The sequence below is a fragment of the Ovis canadensis genome, chromosome X, assembly GCF_042477335.2.
Source record: "Ovis canadensis isolate MfBH-ARS-UI-01 breed Bighorn chromosome X, ARS-UI_OviCan_v2, whole genome shotgun sequence".
NCBI lineage: Eukaryota > Metazoa > Chordata > Mammalia > Artiodactyla > Bovidae > Ovis > Ovis canadensis.
The window spans coordinates 117571046-117589907 of NC_091727.1; the positions used below are offsets into that span (position 1 = coordinate 117571046).

The following is an 18862-nucleotide window of genomic DNA, read 5'->3' on the forward strand; positions in this document are numbered from 1 at the left end:
TGCCGGAAGCTCAAACTGGTGCTGAGTGGGTGGGGTGGGGAGGGAGGTGGGCAGGAGGTTCAGGAAGGAGGGGACATATGTATACCTATGGCTGATTCATATTGCTATATGGCAGAAACCAATACAATATTGTAAACAATTATCCTCCAATTAAAAATAAATAAATTTAAATTAAAAATAACAAACTTTCTATCACCCAGAAATTGTCACTATTAACAGCTAAGAATATATCCTTTCAGATCTTCTTCTAAGTATATATAATATATCTATGTACTTTCTACCAAAATGACATAACACATGCACACAATGCTTTGTAACTCTATAACTGCTTTTTCTCAATTGTCAACCTCTACCATTCCATGTTAAGAAGCTTCCACTGCAGTGAACCTAAGATCCCACATGCCATGAGGCATAATCAAAACACTTTAAAAAAAAAAGTTTTCATCTCATCTAAGACCCATCCATACTTATATCTGCCTACTTTCCCCCAAAATTCCCTATAAAGCTAGTTTATTCAAATTAAAGATTCAATCTCAGATCACACATTGCAACCTAAATCTCCTTTCATTTAGATTAGTATCCTTCTTCAGGACAAGAACATTGCTTCCTGCTGTATCCTCAATAATTCTAACAGTTCTTAGAACACAGTAGTATCTCAAATATTTGCATAACTAAATCATTTATAAAAATTTAGGGGATGGGGGTTTTCACCCTAGAGCTTATCTCATCCACCCATCACCCTTTATCTCTATTTTTTTAAATCTCTATTTTATAGCGAATAAAAATCAAGTCCAGAGAAGTAAAGTGACTTCCCAAGGTCACCCAACAAGTACATGCAACTGCTTTCTATGTCTGTTTATTCCACTAAACCAGGAGTTGGCAAACTTTTTCTGTGAAGGTCAGATAGTAAATATTTTATGCTATATGGGCCAAGAAGCAAAATCAGGAATATTATGTAGGTACTTATATAACAGAAAAAAATGAATTTCCATAATTGTTTATTGATAAACCCAAAATATAATAATAATTGATTACATGGTTTTGTAATATGGTCTACTAATGAAAAAAATGGAACTGAAGAATTACACTTTGTTTCATTATGGTTGAGCTTGGGATGAACAGATATACACTACTATATATCAAATAGATCAACAACAAGGACTTATTGTACAATGCAGGGAACTATATCCAATATCTTGTATGTATTCAATACCTACAATGGAAAAGAATCTGAAAACATATGTATATAACTGAATCACTTTGTTGTACACCTGAAACTAACACAATATTGTAAACCAACTATATTTCAATTTTAAAAAATTAATCCTTTCCTCCATCCTCTCCCCAGCCTACATTAGGTTTCTTCTGCTCCCCACAGCACCCTGTGCTCAACTCCTTCAGAGCATTTAACACACTGTAACTATAATTATCTGTTTCTCTACCTGTCTCCCTGAAGGAACTATATATTAGCTCCTTGCAAAAAGTGACCATGTATTATTCATTTCAGCTCCTTCATTAAAATATTAAAACGGGTAATCATTAAAGTGAAGTGAAACTAGCTAAACCAACTACCACTCAGTCTAGTCAAATTAACAGCACAATGAAATACTGACAATAAGACAAAACAAGTGTTGGTGAGAATGTGGAGAAATTTGAACCTTCATACATTTACCAATGGGAATATTAAATGGCAGCCACTTTAGAAAAGTCTGGAAATTTCTAAAGAAGTTAAACATGCAGTTACCTTATGATCCAGAAATACCACTCCTAGACCAGGGAACAAGTGAACATGGTCCTTGCCCTCTCTAGAGGAGAGACAGAAAATGAACCCAAGCTTACTCCGCAGTGTGTTAAGTGTTATAACAAGGGTTTGCTAAGGGTGATATGGCAGCACCGGAGCAGAGCAGTGAAATCAAAAGAACTGAAAACATATGTCATCATATGTGTTCACAATAGGATTATTCATGATAACCAAAAAGTGGCAATAAATGTCCTCCAGCCAATAGACGGGTAACAAATGTGGTATATCCATACCATGGAATACTATTCAGCTATAAAAGGCAATGAGGTACTGATATATGTTACAACATGGATGAACCTGAAAAACATTATGTTAATTGAAAAAAGTCATTCACAAAAGACTACATATTGTATGATTCCATTCACATGAACAGTTCAGAAAAAGCAACTACAGAGACAGAAGACAGTTTACATGGCTGCTCAGGACTGGAGGTAGGAGGAGAGATCAACTACAAAGTCTTTTGTGAATTTAGGGGGTGGGGTGGGGTGATAAAAATGCTCTAAAACTGGACTGTAGTGACAATTACTAAAGTTTACTAAAAACAAGTGTACACTCAAAATGAGTGAATTTAATGGTATGCAAAATATAAGGCTCTCATACCATTAATCTATTACATTATTTCATTTTTATCTAAATTAACTTTTGCCCTCCATGGCAAGACCTGGTAAGAATTGTGGCGAATGAAATTTCGGATGCATTTTTGTCGACTGGGGCTTTGGGTTGTGCTGACAGAAACAGCAAAGTCAGTATCTCTGAATACTGCACGATGAGGTGTAGAATCCATTTCCGACTGGGTGATCCCAGTGCGTACTCTGGACAATCCGTGGCCTGCCAGTTTAAGTGTGAGTGTGCCTAGGCCCCTACTCCAAGCAATAAACTGTAGTCAGGTAACAAGTTCATTTCTTGCAACTCTCAAGCCCTGTTCATAAATGGTGAATTGTTCTATTCTAACATATCTGTTAAAATGTTAATGATTTTTCTTTGTTTGTTTGGGGGTTTTCTAGCAATTTGGTTAATGCTTACAGGGCCAGGAAGTCCTGCGAGAACAGCTGAAAGATACAAACTCCACTCCCCCAGGCCTGCCTCCTGGGATACTCCAGAGGAGAGCACACCCCTCCGAGGGCAAAAGGATGGAAGGGCACCTCTCCGATCTAAGGGAAAGGTTGGAACCAAGTCCCTCCTTTGCATTACGGGATGGCAAAAACTGCCACAAAGTCAGGGCGAGGTGTCTCCTCCCAGGGCCTCCTGGTACCCGGGAAACTCACGCTGCCGCTCCTCAGGGTCGTCAGGAGGTTACAGCGCCCCGACTTCAGTCGTTTTCACCGCTGCAGTTCCACTGTGTGGCCCGTGCACAGCGAAAGGAGAAGGTGATGGAAGAAGAAAAGCAGCTTGAGTAGGCTCGCAGCCCTCCCGGGTCCAAGCTACGGTCCCCCACACCCTAACGCGCGGCTCCCGGACCACTTGGCCGCCGCCCCTCCTAGCACGTCCGATTGGGTCCTAGCGCCCCCTGGTAGCCGGAAACCAGAAAAACCGGCGCAGCAGGTCCCAGATGGTCGGAGCATGCGCGGGAGGGGGTGGGGTGGCTTCCGGTCTGCAGAGCGGCCAAATCCCAGGCGGGGCTCTCCGACCCCAGGGTAAAGCCGCGATCTCGAAGGGAGCTGATGGTGCTGCTGTTGCTTAGTTGCTCAGTCGTGTCCAACTCTTTGCGACTCCATGGAGCCTGCCAGGCTCCTCTGTTATATGGGGATTCTTCCCATGGCAGTAATACTGGAGTGGGTTGCCATGCCCTCCTCCAGGGGATCTTCGCAACCCAGGGATCAAACCCAGGTCTGCCGCATTGCAGGCGGATTCTTTACCATCTGGGCCACCAGGAATCCCAAGGGAAGGTGACCCAGATCCAAAGTGGAGCAGAAGGAGGCTGCTTCCATCACTTCCTTAGTAATTCCCAAAGGGAAAAGGACCCCCAAAGAGGACAGAATAGCCAAATAATCCTGAACCTGGATCCCTTCAGAAAAAAAAAAAAAAGAATAGAATAAGGCAGCTTTGTTGAAGTTGTGTTTTCTTGATGTTCTGAAAAAATGAATTAGTGCCAGCTTCACAAGGTGTTTGTGAGAATTAAATAATCCACCTAAATGGCTTAGCAAACTGTTAAAGCTAGCTATTTAATTAGTATCTCAGGGCTTAGCAAACACCTAATAAGAAGAGTAGGTGTCATCTTTCCCTGGGATTCAGGGGAACAGAAGGATCTTGACACTACAAAATAAACGCATACCTAAGATGAATTGTTCGTAAAATGTTTTATGTATGAGAATTAAAACAGTCCATCCCCACACTCAGCCTGGACACTAAGAAACTAAACCACACAGTATTAGCGACATAAATGTGACTTTGTTAGTCCACTGTCTTCACTGACATTATCTTTCCAGGAAGTTCCTCCCATCAGGAAGCTTCCACAAGCCTCCTAGCCTTATACACCAGAGGGTAGACAGAATGAAAACCACAGTCACAGAAAACTAACCAAACTGATCACATGGATCACAGCCTTGTCCAACGCAATGAAACTATGAGCCATGCCATGTAGGGTCAACCAAGATGGATGGGTCACAGGTGGAGAGTTCTGACAAAATGTGGACACTGGAGAAGGGAATGTCAAACCACTTCAGTATTCTTGCCTTGAGAACCCCATGAACAGTATGAAAAAGCAAAAAGATATGACAGTGAAAGATGAACTCCCCAGGTGAGTAGGTACCCAATATGCCACTGGAGAAGAGTGGAGAAATAGCTCCAGAAAGAATGAAGAGGCTGAGCCAAAGGGAAAACAACGCCCAGCTATGGTTGTGACTGGTGATAGAAGTAAAGCCCAATGCTGTGAAGAACAATATTGCATAGGAACCTGGAATGTTGGGTCCATGAATCAAAGAAAATTGGAAGTGGTCAAACAGGAGATGGCGAGAGTGACCTTGACATTTTAGGAATTAGTGAACTAAAATGGCCTGGAATGGGCGAATTTGGTTCAGATGACCATTATATCTACTACTGTGGGCAAGAATCCCTTAGAAGAAATGGAGTAGCCCTCATAGTCAACAAAAGAGTCCAAAATGCAGTACTTGGGTATAATCTCAAAAACGACAGAATGATATCTGTTCATTTCCAAAGCAAACCATTCAATATCACAGTAATCCAAGCCTATACCCCAACACCTAATGCCCAAGAAGCTGAATTGAATGGTTCTGCAATGACCTACAAGATCTTCTAGAACTAACACCAAAAAAAAAAAAAAAAAGATGTCCTTTTCATCATAGGGGACTGGAATGCAAAAGCAGGAAGTCAAGAAACACCTGGAGTAAGAAGCAAGTTTGGCCTTGGAATACAAAATGAAGCAGGGCAAAGGCTAACAGTCTTGCAAAAAGAGCACACTGGTCATAGCAAATACTCTCTTCCAACAACCCAAGAAGCGACTCTACACATGGACATCACCAGACAGTCAATACCAAAATCAGATTGATTATATTCTTTGCAGCTGAAGAATATAATCAGCAAAAACAAGACAGGGAGCTGATTGTGGCTCAGATCATGAACTCCTTATTGCAAAACTCAGACTTAAATTGAAGAAAGTAGGGAAAAACACTAGACCATTCAGGTATGACCTAAATCAAATCCCTTATGATTATACAGTGGAAGTGACAAATAGATTCAAGGAATTAGATGATAACGTGCCTAAAGAACTATGAACAGAGGTTTGTAACATTGTACTGGAGCCTGTGATCAAAACGATCACCAAGAAAAAGAAATGCAAAAAGCAAAACGGTTGTCTGAGGAGGCCTTACAAATAGCTGAGAAAAGAAGAGAAGCAAAAGACAAAGGAGAAAAGGAAAGATATATCCATCTGAATGCAGAATTCCAAAGAATAGCAACAAGAGATAAGAAAGCCTTCCTCAGTGATCAATGCAAAGAAATAGAAGAAAACAATAGAAGGGGAAAGACTAGAGATCTCTTCAAGAAAATTAGAGAGACCAAGGGAACATTTCATGCAAAGATGGGCACAATAAAAGACAGAAACAGTATGGACTTAACAGAAGCAGAAGATACTAAGAAGAGGTGGCAGGAATACACAGAACTATACAAAAAAGATCCTCATGACCCAGATAACCACGTTGGTGTGATCACTCACCTAGAATCCACCATCCCTGAGTGCAAAGTCAAGTGTGTCTTAGGAAGCGTCACTATGAACAAAGCTAGTGGAGGTGATGGAATTCCAGCTGAGCTATTTCAAATCCTAAACAATGATGCTGTGAAAGTGCTGCACACAATATGGCAGCAAATTTGGAAAACACAGCAGTGGTCACAGGACTGGAAAAGGTCAATTTTCATTCCAATCCTCAAAAAAGGCAATGCCCAAGAATGCTCAAACTACCACACAATTGCACTCATCTCACATGCTAGCAAAGTAATGCTCAAAATTTTCCAAGCCAGGCTTCAACAGTACATGAACTGAGAAATTCCAGATGTTCAAGCTGGATTTCGAAAAGGCAGAGGAACCAGAGATCAAATTGTCAACATCCGCTGGATCATCGAAGAAGCTAGAGAATTCCAGAAAGACATCTACTTCTGTTTCATTGACTATGCCAAAATCTTTGACTGTGTGAATCACAACAAACTGTGGCGAATTCTTCAAGAAATGGGAATACCAGACCACCTAACTTGCCTCCTGACAAATCTGTAAGTCAACAAGCAACAGTTAGAACTGAACGTGGAACAATGGACTGGTTCCAAATTGGGACAAGAAAACCTTAACGCTGTATACTATCACCCTGTTTATTTAACTTATATGCAGAGTATATCATGAGACATGCCAGGCTGGATGAATCACAAGCTGGAATCATGATTGCCGGGAGAATTATCAATAACCTCAGATATGCAGATGACATTACCCTTATGGCAGACAGTGAAGAGGAACTAAAGAGCTTCTTGATAAAAGTGAAAGAGGAGAATGGAAAAGCTGGCTTAAAATTCCACATTCAAAAACAGAGATCATGGCATCCGGTCCCATCACTTCATGGCAAATAGAAACAATGGAAACAGTGACAGAATTTATTTTGGGGGGCGCTCCAAAATCACTGCAGATGGTGACTGCAGCCATGAAATTAAAAGATGATTGCTCCTTGGAAGGAAAGCTATGACCAACCTATACAGTATATTAAAAGCAGAGACATTAGTTTGCTGACAAAGGTCTGTCTAGTCAAAGCTATGGTTTTTCTAGTAGTCATGGATGGATGTGAGAGTTGGACTATAAAGAAAGCTTAGCGCCAAAGAATTGACACTTTTGAACTGTGGTGTTCGAGAAGATTCTTGAGAGTCCCTTGGCCTGCACAGAGGGCAAACAAGTCAATCCTAAAGGAAATCTGTCCTGAATATTCATTGGAAGGACTGATGCTGAAGCTGAAGCTCCAGTACTTTGGCCACGTGATGCAAAGAACTGACTCATTGGAAAAGACCTTGATGCTGGGAAAGATTGATGGGAGGAGGAGAAGGGGACAACAGAGGATAAGATGGTTGAATGGCATCAAACATGAGTTTGAGCAAGCTTCTGGAGTTGGTGATGGACAAGGAAGCCTGGTATGCTGCAATCTATGGATCACAAAGAGTTGGACATGACTGAAAGACTGAACTGACTGACTGACTTTTCCAGGACTCCTCTGTCCAGGCAAATGGTTTCTTCACTACAGCATCCTCCCCAAAGATCCATAAACTTTTCTGTAGAAGGCATCAACAGTTTACACTCTGAAATTCTTTGTCTCCCTTCTCAAAATCCTCCCGTTGCAGCTTCCACCAATCCCAGACTTTTGGTATCGTGATCTATGCTGTGCGTGCTAAGTTGCTTCAGTCATGCCTGACTCTGCGACCCTATGGACTTTAGCCTGCCATGCTACTCTGCCCATAGAATTCTTCAGGCAAGAGTACTGGAGTGGGTTGCCATGCCCTCCTGCAGGGGATCTTCCCAACCCAGGGATCAAACTCACTTATTTTATGTCTCTTGCATTGGCAGGCAGGTTCTTTACCACTAGCTCTACCTGGGAAGTCCATCAAGGTCCCTGCTGCTGCTGCTAAGTCACTTCAGTCGTGTCTGACTCTGTGTGACCCCATAGACGGCAGCCCACCAGGCTCCCCGTCCCTGGAATTCTCCAGGCAAGAACACTGGAGTGGGTTGCCATTTCCTTCTCCAATGCATGAAAGTGAAAAGTGAAAGGGAAGTCGCTCAGTTGTATCTGACTCTTCGCGACCCCATGGACTGCAGCCTACCAGGCTCCTCCATCCATGGGATTTTCCAGGCAAGAATACTGGAGTGGGGTGCCATCGCCTTCTCCGATCAAGGTCCCTACTCCAGTCCTAATCAAGTCCCAGGTTAAAAGACCCTCAACCGTAAACCATGCTTTCATTTCTCAATCCACTGGAACTTCCTTCCTCCCTAAAACACTAGCAAAGCTTTGTGAGGTGGGGGTTCTCGCTTACAGAGGTAAGTGATAAATTCAACTTTGTCATACCAACAGGTGTGTTGGAGATATTTGGAGAGTCGGTGCTTGATGGTTTTGAAGTCCCCACTGACATCCAATGCAGCTGAGACCTCAGCACAACAGCTCAAGACCTTCAACTTGAAAACAGTGTGCTCCTCTGTCCTCTTGGACTGCCTGCTTGGGGCTCTCTGACCACAGTGGTAAGGTAAGTAGGTTTCACACTGGTTAGAGCTCTGATCCCTTTGCTCTCCTGGTTGCTGAGGATACTAGTCCTATGGCCTATACTTGACACCCTGTGAGAAGCCATTTCTGACCCCTGGGATTATAGGGCCCTCCTCTGTGTTCTGTTCCCTGGCTCCCCCTGCCATGGTTCTCATCACTCTTGTTTTATTCTAATAAGCTACTTCCCTCAGGGCAGAGGATCCTGCATTCTAATTGTGAGGTCAGTCTGTGATGTGGCTGGGGCCTGGGTGAATTTATAATCATGTCTTCCTCTCTACAGCTACCAAGCTCACTCACTATCTTCTGGCTTGAGTTCTGTCCTTTCACTTGTATCCTCTAAAGATAAAAAGTTCTTTTTATCATTTTCCTTTCCTAACCCTTTCAGATTTTACATTAATGTCTCTCATTACTTTCAGAAATGTTTCCACCAATTCTTTTGCTTTGTCTGATCATTATTTGTCAGCCGGTAACAGTTTACTTCTTGTAGGTTTTCTTGTTATGATTTTATATTTGCTCAGGTGTTACCACCCCCTTACTTCTCTTTTGCCGATCTTTATTTTGTGCTTTTGAAGTTATTGTACTTATTAATAGAAAAAGAACACATTTTTCTCAATAAATTGTACATATATCTACGCTCACACTCTCAAAGTTAGAAAAAAGATTTATAAGAAATATGCCAAATGTTCAGAACTTACCTATGGCTTATTTATTCTTTCTGTATACTTTGATGCCTTTTAAAATATTAAACATATAAAAATTTTATATAATCTTATGGTATTCTAAATATCCTACTTTTATAACAACTCTAAAATCATTTCGTGAATAAAATAGTTTTACCAAACATTCTGACAGACAAAGAAGGAAAAAGTTTATGTGTCAATTTCTTGAGTTTCAGAGATCAGTGATACTAAAGAGATTCTATTTTCAATTGTGTTTCCCTGAGCTAAATTGATCTTGGTCCATTCAGGATATTTAAAATCAACCTCCATCATGTTCCCGCTAGTAAAATTTAAGTTCTTTCACTTACAGATTTTCAAACAGCTGTAACCTGTACTTGATGAACAGGAAATTGATCAGATGTTCATATCTGTCTGTTACCCCTGCCCCAATAACTGATATTCAACTGTGATACAGGTTTTCTCATTAATGTCAACATTTTTACTTCAAATATATAATGGAAAGTTCACAGGCTTTGGTGCCAGACTTACTCTGTGTTTACGGGCATATAACACCTTAATCCTCTTGCTCTCTCTTAACTGAGACCCATTTAACTCCTCTAAAATAGGGTTAATAATTCTTACTATATTACTGACATGTTCAACACATAGCAAGTGAAAATAATATTCATTATTACTCTTTTTTTACATCTTAGGTTATTTATTATGCACATAAGTCTTACATATTTTTATTGAAGTATAGTTGATTTACAATACTGTGTTAATTTCAAATATACAGCAAAATGACTCAGTTTCTTTTCCATTATAGGTTATTACAAGTTATTGAATATAGTTCCTTGTGTCACACAGTAAATCCTTGTTGCTTATCTGTTTTATGTATAGTAGTTTGTATCTGTTATTGCATCCTCCTAATTTATTCCTCCCCTCTTTCCCTTTTGGTAACTATCAGTTCATTTCCTATGTCTATGAGTCTGTTTCTGTTTTGTAAATAAGCTCATTGTACAATTTCTCAGATTTCACATAGGAGTGATATCATGTGATATCATAGTATTTGTCTTTGTCTGACCTACTTCACTTAGTATGATAATGTCCAGGTCCATCCATGTTGCTGCAAATGACATTATTTCACTTTTAATGGCTGAGTAATACTCCATTGCATGTATAATACCACATCTTCTTAAACCTGTCATCTTTTGATGGGCTCTTGGGTTGTTCCCATGTCTTGACTATTATAAACAGTGCTGCTATGAACACTGGGGTGCAAGTATCTTTTTAAATAAGAGTTTTCCTCTTTTCTGGATATAGGCCCAGGAGTAGGATTGCTGGATCACATGGTAGCTCTATTTTTAATTTTTAAATGAACCTCCATACTGTTCTCCATAGTGACTGTACCACATAATTATTCTTTTTACTTGTCCTTTAGTAAAAGGGAAATAGCAAAGAGTACCCAAAACATCCATATTTTACAGGGTAGTTGTCTTTTAATACTTACAAGTGCACATGAAATTGGGAGTTTAAAACACCTAAACCTAAGATCTGTTGATGCGATATGGATGAAGCTACAAAGAAACCCATCTCTCTCTTTCTGCTTTGCTAGGAGTGAATGGTCCAACTAACAAGTCACAGAGAGTGAGTGGGAGAGAACGAAGCAAGCAGTTGATTTAGAATGTCTCCCAGGTTCCTGATCTCATCAACTCGATGGACGGCGGTTCAGCACTATACACTGTTCTTTCCTTGACTGACTCCCCTCCAATAACGTTTGTTCTGGGAGCATAACAATAATAAAGGCTGTCATTCTCTGTATACCTACTGTGTGCCAAGCACTTGATTCGTTCCATTCACAAACATTTATTGAGATCCAGCTTATGTTCCAGGTAGTGTTTTAGGAGCTGGGGATACCACAGTGAACTAAGTAGACTGAAATGTTTACAGTCTAGTGGGGGATAGACAGGAATAAACAAATAATATAATAAATCAGTAAATTATGTGGTGTACTAGAAGAGAGGCATGTGATGGGCAAACATAGGAGGGAAAACAGAATGAGAATGCTGGTCCAGGCATGCAGTTTTATTTATTTATTATTGATTCATAATGTGTTAATTTCTGCTGTACAGCAAAGTGATTCAGTTATATATTTCTTTTTTATGTATTCATTTCCATTATGCTTTATCATAGGATACCGAATATAGTTCCCTGTGGTATAAGGAGGACCTTGTTTGTTCATTCCACACATGATAGAATGTGCAATCTGCTTACGTCTGCTAACCTCAACCTCCTACTCCATCCTTCCCCCACCTCCCTCCCCCTTGGCAACCACCAGTCTGTTCTCTGTGTCCATGAATCTGTTTCTGATTCATAGATAGGTTCATTTGTGTTATATTTTGTGTGTGGGGGTGCTTAGTCACTCAGTCATGTCCGATTCTTTGTGACCCCGTGACTGTAGCCCACCAGGCTCCTCTGTCCATGGGATTCTCCAGGCAAGAATACTGGAGTGGATTACTGTGCCCTCCTCCAGGGAATCTTCTGGACTCGGGGATCGAACCTGTGTCTCCTACATCTTCTGCATTGGCAGACAAGTTCTTTATCACTAGCGCCACCTGGGAAGCCCATCAAGATCCCTGTGCTGTTCTGTGCTTAGTCGCTCAGTCATGTCCAACTCTTTGTGACCCCATGGACTGTACCCCGCCAGGCTCCTCTGTCCTTGGGATTCTCCAGGTGAGAATACTAGAAGCCCATACTATATTTTAGATTCCACATATAAGTAATATCATATGGCAGCAGTCCCCAACCTTTCTGACACCAGGGACTGATTTCATGGAACACAATTTTCCCACAGACTAGGGTGCAAGGATGGTTTCAGGGTGATTCAAGTGCATTACATTTCTTGTGTGCTTTATTTCTAATCTAATGCTGCTGCTGATCTGGCAAGAGGCACCAGTCCACAGCCCAGAGGTTGGGGCCCCCTGTCACATGGTGTTTGTGTCTCTATTTCTGACTTACTACTTCACCCAGTATGATAATCTCTAGCTGCATCCATGTTGCTTCAAATGGCAATATTTCATTCTTTTTATGACTAATATCCCACTGTGCATGTATATATTAATATTTGTTGTGGCTCTTGTGGTTGCTTAGTCATTCGGTCATGTCCAACTCTTTTGCAACCCCATGGACTGTAGCCCGCCAGGCTCCTCTGTCCATGAGATTTTTCCAGGCAAGAATACTGGAGTGGGTTCCCATTTCCTCCTCCAGGGAATCTTCCCAACCCAGGGATCTAATGAATCCACATCTCCTGCATTGGCAGGCTGATTCGTTACCACTGAACCACCAGGGAAGCCCACTAAACACTCAGGCATTTCTGATTTCACTCCTGTGCCTGCCAGGGGCCAGGCTCGGTGCAGCTCCTGGAGCCCAACTGTCACAGTGTCAGATTATCACGGAATAAGCACTGTCTGCTTAGCAAAGACAGCATTTGCTTTCCCCTAGCCTTCCTTCTGTAGCAGAATCATGCATTCTAACCGAGTAATAGCATTTCTTGAAAGCCTGATGCTAATCACTCATACACCAAGCACCTGGGGAAGGCAGGGCTTATCATCCTGAATTTAGAAACTTCAGTTTCCTGTTCATAGGCAGCTTCAGCAGCACCTACACTGTAGGGTGCTGTGGACACAGGAGAGCTAAAATATGTAAGAAGTGTAGGCTTCCCACCCTAGAGTGTGACCTCTGGCTCCACCACTAACTAGCTGCATACCCCTAGGCAAGTTTATTTAACTTTGCAGTGTGTTTCCTCATCTGTTGTTGTTGTTGTTTAGTCGCTAAGTCGTATCCAACTCTTTGGGACCCCATGGACTGTAGCCAGCCATGCTCCTCTGTCCATGGGATTTCCCAGGCAAGAATATTGTTGCCATTTCCTTCTCTAGGGGATCTCCTGCATTGCAGACGGATTGTTTACTGCTGAGCCACCTGGGAAGCCCTTTCCTCATCTGAAACATGTGCTAATAGTAATACCTATTTTATGGAATTGATGTGGGGGCTTAAAGGAGCTTATGCATTTAAAGTAGGCATCCCAAACCTCTGGGATCTAACGCCTGATGATCTGAGGTGGAGCTGATGTAAAAATAATCGAAACAAAGTGCACAATAAATGTAATATACTTGAATCATCCCCAAACCAGCCATTCTCCTCCACCATAGGAAAACTGTCTTCCATGAAACTGGTCCCTGGTTCTGATAAAGGACTTGGTACAGGCATGCAATAAGCTCTTAAATAACTATTGTAATGATTTTGATTTTGATTACTAGTATGGAGAAGGAAATGACAACCCACTCCAGTACTCTTACCTAGAGAATTCTGTGGACAGAGGAGCCTGGTGGGCTGCTGTCCATGGGGTCGCACAGAGTTGGACATGACTGAAGCGAATTAGCAGCAGCAGCAGCATGGAAAGATCAGGAAAAGGAAGAAGACTCAGCAAAGTTAACTGAAAACTGGGCACCAAACAGGTCAGGGAAGGGGGGAACCATGAGAGAGGGGCATCATGGAAACCAAGGGAAAAGAACCCCAGGAAGGAGGGATCCTTAATGCAGAAAGGCACTCGAAGGCCGGTTTCTTCTGACAAGACAAAAGAGTGATTTTCATCTCTTAGCAACCAATGAGAATGAAGGCAGAAAGGAAGAAAGAAGCCTAGAGTTTGAAATGAAGGCTTTTTTCGGCTAATCCCATTAGTCTGATCTGAATGCCCAGGTATTGGGTCCATGTCTCCTAATTAGGGAGAATATGTATTTCTCAAGTAGAGGGAAAGCCAGTGTCACACAAAGGGAAACAGAAAAGAAATGTCAGATGACATCAGGTTGGTGAAATAAAAACGTAGACAGTCTCAAATTCATACACCAGAGAGGAGGATGAAAGAGGGAAGAAAAAGGGGATGAATCACAGAACATATTTTCAAAGCAGTGGTCTAACTGAACTCCCAAGCTAACTCCAGTGAAAAGGAGGTTAGTGAAGTGGCCAGGACTTATTTTTGTCTTATTTCAGCTCTGTCTTCTACTGGGTACTAGAGAGACATGGCAACATAGTGTGTGTCTCTGGACAAATGGTCAACAAGTGTTTATAAAGTAAAATTAAGAAAAGAGCAGAGATGGAGAGGTAGAGAAGAATTAAGGGCTAAATTCTATGTTATTGTTGTTGTTCAGTTGCCCAGTCGTGTCCAACTCTGCAACCCCATGGACTGCAGCACGCCAGGCCTCCCTGTCCCTCACCATCTCCCAGAGTTTGCCCAAGTTCATGTCCATTGCATCGGTGATGCCATCCAGCCATCTCATCCTCTGACACCCTCTTCTCCTTCTGCCCTCAATCTTTCCCAGCATCAGGGATTTTCCCAACTCTATATGATCTGGGAAATGTTGGGGGTCCACATGGCTTTGGGGGCCTGAGTGGAGCTGCCTCTTGCCTGGAGGTGAGGGAGGGGGTCCCCTTCGGCTCTGGAGAGATGGTGGTGGCTACCAGGGTCTCAGAGGTGCCGGGGATGGATGCAAGGAGAGGGCCTCTGGAGTCTGCACTCCAGGCCGGTTCTCAGCTAAAGGGTTCAAGGCAGAGAGGCCCTCCCAGTCTCCCTCTGGTCAAGAGGGTTAAGGAGGCTGAGGCTTAAGCCAAACCTGGGATGCTGGGGTCTGGGGGAGGGGTGATGGCAGAACAAGGGAGGCTGAGCCTGTACCTTCTCACCGATGGAGAATGTGCCTGGGGATGGGGGGTGGGGTGTTCTTTCTAAGCAGGTTCCAGAGGCGTGACAGCCCAGGAAAGGCTGCACTGGCTTCTTACAGCACCTGGTGTCTCCCTCTCCTTCCTCCCTCAATTGCTAACACAATGGGAACCCCACTGCCTCTCTCTGGGCGCCTCAACCAGTGCATTGCTGGTACCCTCAGCCTGGAGCTGTATACACAACCCGGGGGTCTGTGATTCCGACTAGCCTTCCTGTCCCTGTCAGTCTCCTGTGAGTGTCCCTGATGGGCCCTCACTTGCTCTCCTCTGACTCTCTAGCCCCTGACACACCCTCTCCAGCCGCTGGGCTCCCTCCTCTCAACTCTGAGGAGCACCGATTTCCTGTACACCAGCTCCTTCAGGTCCTCAGGTGTGCCCATTTCCTCACTCTGCCCCCTGTCTTAAATGCAATCCTCCCCACTCCCGTGCCCCCAGCCCTGTGCTGCTCACAGAGGTAGGTATTTATACACCTACAAGAAATGTAAGGACCTTGGGGTCTGAGGTCAGATATGTCCTCTTTCACCACCCTCCAATATCTCCAATATGAGATTGGGCAGGTTCCTGGGAAGGTGTTCCCCCCAACCCCCTGCTGCCCTGCTTCTTCTCCCCAGCCCATGAATGTCCACCACTCCACTAAAATAATGTGGAAGGCTTCCTGATTGCCATGTGTACGGGCAACTATATTGCTTCTCATCCCTGCCCACCTATTCTCAGTTGCGGGATTGAGAGGGGTTGCCTTGAAGTCATTGGGCTGCCAGTGTCCTCTAACATGTAACTTCAGGGCTTCTGGGGGCTGAGCCCCTCGGTGCTGGCTCCCACCAGTAGCCTCTCTCTCCTTCCTTAACTGGGGGAGTGGGGTGGGGTAGGGGCCACATCAGCTCACAGGAGAGATTCCCCATTGTAACCTGGATGGGGTGAAGCCATGGCAACAGCGATGTCAGAAACCCATCCAGAGCAGGGAGAGCTGCCCCTCCCCAAAGTAATCAGGAATGGACCCCTGGTATCCTTCTTTTGGGCTGTTACCTCAGCACCAGCCTCCCCCACTGTCAGAATCTTCTGGATACCTTAGAGAAGAAAGCCTTAGAACATTGTCAACTAGTGGGTGTCACAGTTTGGCTCTGTGACCTAAGGGACAGGTCAGCTGTGGTAAGGGGCTCTGTCCATTTACCTCTGGGGAAGATTTCAGCCCATTTCTTCTTCCCTTTTCCTCATCTGCAAAGTGAAGTTAATCAAAACCCCACCTCAGTGTATAACCCCACCCTTTATAGCTTTTTACTGTATTTTTCTTATTCCTTTTTCCTTTACTTCTCCCTAAAGTAATACACAGACAGTAAGCTAGCTGCTGCTGTTTATTTATTGATATAGAAAGAAGCTCACAACATATATTATTTGCTGAAAAAATACAGACTTTAGAACAACACTTATATTTGCTCACTCTTATCTATACATAGGATACATAGGTAAAGGGAACTACCTAGAAGGACATTCATCAAAGGGTTGACAATGATTATTTAAGGGTTGGAGGTTTTGGGGTAATTTGTACATTTTGCACTTATCTTTATTGTTTTAATATTTAACAATAAATTATATCATTTTCACAGAGAATAAAGGCATCAAGGAAAGGGGTGCACGCAGAGGGTAGACCCTCAGGCAGCAGGGGATTAGTAGCAAGGATGGAGGTCAGGCCATCTCCCCCCACTATACCAATATTCATCCTCCATCCCAAAAGAAAGCTGCTTTGTGGATTATGTGATTAGAAGCATCCTCCCCCTCATTTTTCCCATTGCTGGACTCTGCATATAGGTTAGGGTTCACTTAAAGCTGGGGGCTAGCACCTCACTGCTCAAAAGGGTCGCTGGGTTCAACAGGGGCCTCTCTTGACCTCTCCTCCGTATGTGCCAGCTCCTGCAGGGTAATGATCAGATTTTCAAATATCTGGGCCTTGTTGCTCTCATTGTCACAGGTTTCCTTTGAGTGGCCCTCTTCACCACAATATGAACAGCGAATTGTGTGTTTTCGCTTCCTGGTTCTACGCATATTCCCAGGACCATCATTCTTATACCCAGAACCCCCACTGGTGCAAGGAGATGGAAGCTGGGAATTGTTGGGGGAATCAATGATTAGCACTTGATCCTGAGGTCTGGCCCTGCGTCTGGGGGGAGAAGAATCCGAGAATGAAAGTGGAAGGTCCTGAGACTCCCCCACCAGGATCACATCCTCATCTGAGTCATCAGGGGTATCATCTATCTCGATCACGTTACAGTCTTTATTATCAATCACTATGCGTGGGGAGCCCCCAAATGCCACTGGGCTAGTTGCCCTTGCCACTACTGACTCAGATCTCTTGGCCCGCTTCTGTTTAATGAAAGTGTCATCCCAATCCTCTTCCTCCCTTATCATCCTGATTAACTCCAGGAAACTGGGGAGACGTTCCTGCTCATTTGCATACATCCTGAGAAGATTCTTCAGCCTGAAGCGCAGGTCCCCATTCAGCTCGGCCCCTAGAAGGAACTGGTGCAGGCGAGACTGGTTGGCATCTTTCTGAGCTATGATGCCTGCCTGAATAGCATTCTGGAGCTGCACCTCTAAACGGATCACATAAAGGGAGGCTTTCTCCCCTTGCGCCTGCAGGGTGTTAAAAAATTTACTATGAGCAGTCACACTGCTTTCAGACTCCCCAAACACCAATTTCATGGCGTGCAAGAAATCTGCCACACTGAGGTTGGGGTTGGCCGCCTGCAGCAAAAGCATCACCTCCCGCGCGGGGCCCCTCAGGGTTTTAATCAAGCGCCTGAGCTTTTCCTCTTCAGACATATTCCAATCTGGCAAGACCTCATTGACTTGGATCAGCCAGTTCTCAAAAGTTTCTTCCCCCTGGGCTGGCACCACCCTCCCCGAGAACAATTTCAGGTTTCTCTCTGCCAGGATGGCCATTAGAGGACCAAGACTCCTCTCCAGAGACCTTAGCATAGAATGGGCCCAAGGTGGCAAGGATGCGTTCTGCCGCCGGCTGTTACCCACGCGCGCAATAATGCTAGTCATGACGGACGATGACTGGGTCTCTAAATGTTAACAAGATGCTCAGACTTTTACAAAAAGCCTAATCTGCAGGCGTGCTGGGGGGTTCTGTCGTCCTCCTAATCTCAGTAGGAACTGTAAAAAAGAAACAAACGAAACAAAACAAAAAACGGGAGCAGGGGTTATTTTTTCCCTTCCTGAATATCCTACAGTACATTTTATATCTGCCCACTACCCTAAAAATATCCCCCAGGAGACTGGCAATTAATTACAACCTCACGGAGCCAGCCGGAGTCTCCTGTTAGCAGGATGCTTTTTACAGCCACTTCTATCCCTTCCCTCCGTTCCTTCAAGAGGGACGGCAACTGTTGCTTCTAAGTGTAATAGTGTATGGAGAGGATAGTGGGCTCTCAAAATAGAGCACTGCGGTCACAGCTTTGTGGGAATAAATAAGATCTCATTAACCTCTTGGTCTCCGGTCTCAACCCACACCCCCTTCTTAAAGTCCACCCCCCACCCCGCCCCGCTATTTCTCAGATCCTTACAGGAGCTCAGGAGCAAGTGCGCGCCTTTATTTTACTTCCAGCTTCTGCAACCTGTGGCCTCCGTGGGAAAGCTCGCCTCTGGGCTTCAACCGATCGTTGTCCACCGAGGGTCGCCGATCCGGGACCTCAGGGCGTCAAGACTGCGCCGCCGCAGAGGGCATGGCAGGGAGGGGAAGGGTCAGAAACAGCCTCATTCCTCATCCCGCTTCCTCCTCCCCGCCCCCCCCACCCCTCACCCGCCTCCGCAGTAGCCAGGTGGAAAACTCCTTCTCCCACCTTCTGAATACAAGCCAAAGAAGGCCCCCCATTCCATTTCCCCCGGGGAAATCGTCGTCC

General features: G+C 43.9%; 1 protein-coding gene and 1 long non-coding RNA gene across 4 annotated transcripts in view; both read right to left on the bottom strand.

The window, feature by feature from the left end:
* Positions 1-3317, bottom strand: part of LOC138930515 (uncharacterized) — a 57702-nt gene extending 54385 nt beyond the window's left edge. For 2 of the 3 annotated variants that reach the window (XR_011446207.1, XR_011446206.1), the window contains exon 1: positions 3067-3317. This is a non-coding gene — a long non-coding RNA (uncharacterized lncRNA). Of the gene's footprint in view, positions 1-1744; positions 1806-3066 lie in introns of all 3 variants that reach the window. The other variant, XR_011446208.1, reaches the window with a different exon arrangement.
* Positions 3318-16299: 12982 nt separating this feature from the next.
* The window catches only part of ZCCHC12 (zinc finger CCHC-type containing 12), a 30408-nt gene continuing 27845 nt past the window's right edge, over positions 16300-18862 (bottom strand). Inside the window, exons 4-5 of the mRNA XM_070292115.1 lie at positions 18527-18666; positions 16300-18116 (exon numbers count right to left, since the gene is read on the bottom strand). Of these exons, the coding sequence (XP_070148216.1) occupies positions 16800-18005 (1206 nt within the window). The 5' untranslated portion in view covers positions 18006-18116; positions 18527-18666 and the 3' untranslated portion in view covers positions 16300-16799. The remainder of the gene's footprint in view (positions 18117-18526; positions 18667-18862) is intronic.